Genomic DNA, 5,000 nt, shown 5'->3' on the forward strand with positions numbered 1-5,000 from the left:
TCCTGGGCCCCGCGCTCCCTCTGTCAGTCCTGGGTCCTGGGCCCTGCTCTCCCTCTGTCAGTCCTGGGCCCCTGCGCTCCCTCTGTCAGTCCTGGGCCCCTGCGCTCCCTCTGTCAGTCCTGGGTCCTGGGCCCCTGCGCTCCCTCTGTCAGTCCTGGGTCCTGGGCCCCTGCGCTCCCTCTGTCAGTCCCGGGCCCCTGCGCTCCCTCTGTCAGTCCTGGGTCCTGGGCCCCTGCGCTCCCTCTGTCAGTCCCGGGCCCCTGCGCTCCCTCTGTCAGTCCTGGGTCCTGGGCCCCTGCGCTCCCTCTGTCAGTCCCGGGCCCTGCGCTCCCTCTGTCAGTCCTGGGCCCCGCGCTCCCTCTGTCAGTGCCGGGCCCCGCGCTCCCTCTGTCAGTCCTGGGTCCTGGGCCCTGCTCTCCCTCTGTCAGTGCCGGGCCCCTGCGCTCCCTCTGTCAGTCCTGGGCCCCTGCGCTCCCTCTGTCAGTCCAGGGCCCCGCGCTCCCTCTGTCAGTCCTGGGTCCTGGCCCCTGCTCTCCCTCTGTCAGTCCTGGGCCCCGCGCTCCCTCTGTCAGTCCTGGGCCCCGCGCTCCCTCTGTCAGTCCTGGGCCGGTGCTAATTGGCGCAGGAGCAGGTGCGGTGAGAGAGGCGCAGGCTGATGTGGGGATAACAGGCGGAACACAATGCGCGCGCTCTTCTCCGCAGCGCCGCGGCGCTCCCTTCCCCTGGGCCCTCCCTCGCCGCTGTAAACAAGCAGGCACATCAAGCCTCTCTAAAGCAGAGATCACTTTCCCTCTCCCACTCGCTGTCATCACTCTCTCTCCCGTGCAGCGCGCTTCTCTTTCCTCTTTCCCCATCCCCGTCATTCTGTTCAGTTCTCTCCTTGCCCTCCCTCTCTGTCTCTCTCTCTGTTTCTCTCTCTCTCTCCCTCTCCCTCCCTCTCTCTCTCCTTTCCTCTCTGTCTCTCTCTCAATCACTCTCTCTCAAATTCAAATGAGCTTTATTGGCATGACATGCATAGATGCATATTGCCAACATAGAATAAACATATAAACCGAATACACATTTGTGTGTGCTTGTGTGTTTGAGTGTGTGTCTGTGTGTGTTTGGGTGTGTGGTATTTGTGTATGTTAGCTGGTGTAATGTCACGTCATGTGTTAATTAGGTGAAACAATGAATGTAACACTGAACAATAATTAAAAGATACGCTTAAAATACTCTCATTTTCTCTCTGCCTCTCTGTCTCTCTCTCTCTCTGTCTCTCTCTCTCTGTTTCTCCCTCTCTCTCATGTTGCCTTGGCTCTCTGCCCTTTCCCACTCTCTCTCTCTCTCTCTCTCTCTCTCTCTCTCTCTCTCTCTCTCTCCTGCTCTTCTGTCTGAGGGCTCGGCTGGCGCGGTGGCAGCTCTGTCTTGTCTGCCGTAGAGAGCGTTGAGAGCGGCGAGCGTTTCCGAGCCGCGGCAGAACCCGCCCGCATGTCAGCGCTCCCGCTCCCCCCGCCCCCCCCCCCCGCCCCCCCATCCTGCCTGCGCCGGTGGAAAGATGTGAAATTCTGCATTCTGATCTCGGCCCGGCCGCCTCCCAGCCACGCGGAAACGCGCTTGCGCCTCCATCACACAGAACGGGGCCCCGAGCCTCCCGTCCCCACTACCGCACACGCGCAGCCTCACATTTCTGCGTCTGTCCCCCGGTAATCTGCTTCCCGGGATGTGGGCACGGCTCGGAAAGTTAATTAGAGCCCAGCCAATCTCAGCAGACCCAGCCGGGGGAGAGCCCCCGCCCAGCCCCAGTCACCTTGCTGTCGAGTCAATAAGTTGCCGCTTAATTTCACGCTTCACCGTGGGCTTTGTAGTTTTTTTTCTTTTGGCTTGAACGTGTCATCAGCGTGCGCCTCACTCCGCTCTCTGTCGTCCCCTCGCAGGATGGCTACTACTCCCACCGGCCGAAGGAGAAAGTGCGGGTGGACAGCAACAACGAGAACTCGGTGCCCAAGGACTTCGAGAACATCGACAACAGCAACTTCGGGGCGCGGTCCCGCCCCCAGCGCCGCACGCCGGGCCAGCCCAAGGAGCGGCCGCAGGAGAAGGGACGGGGCCAGCCGGGGGCCGGCCTGAGCAAGGGCTCCAACGAGGTCATCCAGTACGGCGAGGCCAAGGGGGCAGCCGCGCCCCCCCCGCAGGCCCCGCCCCCCCGCAACCGCTCGCACGCGGGGGGGCCCGGCCCCGCCCACCGCCCCCAGCAGCCCCAGCAGCACCAGCAGCACCGCCACCACCACCAGCAGGGCAAGAGGCCGGCCACGCCCGCGCCCGACATCGTGTACGACCAGCCGCCCAAGTGCGAGATCAGCGGCAAGGAGGCCATCTCCGCCCTCTCCCGCGCCAAGACCAAGGAGTGCCGCCAGCAGATCGCCGAGGTCTACTGCCGCCACAAGGAGGGCCAGCTCATGCCCGAGAAGGTCTCCCGATACTGCCCCCTGGAGGGTAAGTGCGCCTCCCGCTCTCTCTCTCTCTCTCTCTCTCTCTCTCTCTCGCAGACCGTCCGCAGTCAGGGCAGGGACCCTTCACCTCGCTGCTGTCAAAGGCTAATGGAAGCAGAGGCAGATTAATGCGCCTCCAGGAAACAATGGTGAATAAACAGTGCGGGTTTCTTTCCCCGTTAATCGAGGGCTTTGTTTGCGTGGGTCTCCCCGGGCGTGGCGCTGGCAGCGGCCGCTCGCGCCGCTCCTAATTAAAGTCCCCGACACGCTAGAGCAGACCCTTTTCTGCTTTTCCTTCCTTTGGAAGTAATTGCTGTGCGAGGTGGTTTTTTTTTTTGTATTTTATTATTTTTGTTTTTTAACACATGGCCGCCTATATTTCGTTCCACCTACCCGACGGGCTACAAAAAGCAGGCGAGAACGCCTCCTCGCTCCCGCTGTGCTGAGTCACTGAACGTTGGTGAGCTGGCGGTGGATGACGCGTACGTGCAGAATTGGAAGGGTCGGCTGTGACGCTGACCTTGACATTTGCGAGCGTGATGGAAGGACTAGCGTGTAGCAGCAACGTGAACAGGCTAAAGGGAGTGTGCAAGAGAGGGAAAAACGTGAACGACGGTGTGATAGTGAGAGAGAGAGTGATAGAGGGATACTCATCTGCAAATTGTTCAGGGGAGCAACGTTTTAGACACACCAAGAATATGCAGCTTTCAAACACAAAAATCCACAGAAAATGGCCAGAATGCAGGCATATGCACTTTCTGGAAGAGCTGGTTTGAAAATGAGCGTTTGTTGTCTTTGGAGCCGTGGATCGGTTGCTATGGTAGACCGGGTTCAAAGGTCAGGTTTCTCAGGCGTGGCGCGGAGACGCTCTTCTGGCCGCCGGACTCCGCTCCTGTCTGAGCCGCGGGATCAGAGGAAGACGCTTTCCCGCGTAACGCATCGCGGCTAAATGAAATTAGCCTCCTCCTCCTCTATCTCTGCCACAGCGCTTTTTATCTGCCCGCCGCCGCCGCCGTCTGAATCCCAGTCATAACCTCGTTAGCCGTGAATTGGCCAATTTTATCTCCTGTGAAATTTGTCGGCGGGGCGCGGACTGCGCCCCACCTCTGCGGCCGCGGCGAAGCCCGGGTCCCCCCCTTTCTCTCTCTCTCTCTCTCTCTCCCTCTCTGTCTCTCTCTCTCTCTCTCTCTCTCTCTCTCTCTCTCTCTCTCTCTCTCTCTCTCCCTCTCTCTCTCTCTCTCTCTCTCTCTCTCTCTCTCTCTCTCTCTCCCTCTCTCTCTCTCTCTCTCTCTCTCTCTCTCCCTCCCTCTCTCTCTCTCTCTCTCTCTCTCTCTCTCTCTCTCTCTCTCTCTCTCTCTCTCCCTCTCTCTGTCTCCCTCTCTCTCCCTCTCTCCCTCTCTCTCTCTCTCCCCCCCCCCCCCCCCGGCGCGTGCGGTGGGGAGCACGCCCGCGCGGGGCGTTTTTATTGGCCGGCGCGGGCGTCTGCACTCCGGCTGTAATCTTTATGCGCGTCAGGGGTAATCTTTACTAACCCGTCAGCCCCTCCGCCTTTAATTGCGTTCTCCGGGACATATTTTCCACTGAAGATGTCACCTCATAATTAGGGCCTATTTCTCAGGTTGACACGCTGTACAGAGGGGGCGAGATGGAGCGAGGGAGGGAGGGAGGGAGGGAGGGAGGGGGGGAGGGAGCGAGGGAGGGAGCGAGGGAGCGAGCGAGGGAGGGAGGGAGGGAGGGAGCGAGCGAGCGAGCGAGGGAGGGAGGGAGGGAGCGAGGGAGGGAGAGAGGGAGGGAGGGAGAGGTTCACCCCCTCGCGGGGTTTCGGTGCGGTCAGACGGAGCGGGACCGGACCGCTCCTGATCCGCACGACCCCCCCAAACACGCGGCGGACGCGCTGCACACCGGTGTGCGGTTTTCACCGATGACAGAAAGTGCAGCTCTTGTGCGCACACGAGCCCAGATCACACTAATTGGGGTTAAAGCGGAGAGGGGAAGAGGAGTAATTGTGTTTTGCTGGAAGATGACAGGCACAGAGCGAGGGATATTCACATGCAGAGAGAACCCGTACGAAAGCACTATTTCCATTTCATTCTTTCCTCAGTTCTGCCCGTCTGCCCTCTTTCTCCCTCCATCCCCCTCCCTCCGTTTCTGTTTCCCTCGGCTTTCTCTCTCCCTCCCTCTCACGATCGCTACGACGAGCGCAGCTGCCAAGGAGGGCATCGGCGTTTCTCGCTGTCGCCCAGCCGCAGCAGCGCTGTAATCTCGAGAGGAAGTTTGTTCGGTGCTCCGCCCTCTCCGGGGGTCCTGTCTGAAGCTGCCCCGCTTTTTAAAAGACTCGACGGCTTCGTACGGCGCGGTTTAAGCGCAGCTTCCTGCCGAAGCGCAGGGGAACGCAGTCGCGCGCACGTGAAGCACGGAACGCCCTCCCCCGCGCTGCCCGTCACTCGTCCGTAAATAAAGCAGAATGATCACCTCATTGGAAGGGGAAGGGGAAGGGGGAGAGGGGGTGGGGGGGGCAGCTCGGACCGG

General features: G+C 60.6%; 1 protein-coding gene across 1 annotated transcript in view; it reads left to right on the forward strand.

The window, feature by feature from the left end:
* Window positions 1-5,000, forward strand: part of xylt1 (xylosyltransferase I) — a 64,147-nt gene that overhangs the window by 34,786 nt on the left and 24,361 nt on the right. Inside the window, exon 2 of the mRNA XM_035406308.1 lies at window positions 1,917-2,475. Within this exon, the coding sequence (XP_035262199.1) occupies window positions 1,917-2,475 (559 nt within the window). The remainder of the gene's footprint in view (window positions 1-1,916; window positions 2,476-5,000) is intronic.

The sequence above is a fragment of the Anguilla anguilla genome, chromosome 2 (assembly GCF_013347855.1).
Source record: "Anguilla anguilla isolate fAngAng1 chromosome 2, fAngAng1.pri, whole genome shotgun sequence".
NCBI lineage: Eukaryota > Metazoa > Chordata > Actinopteri > Anguilliformes > Anguillidae > Anguilla > Anguilla anguilla.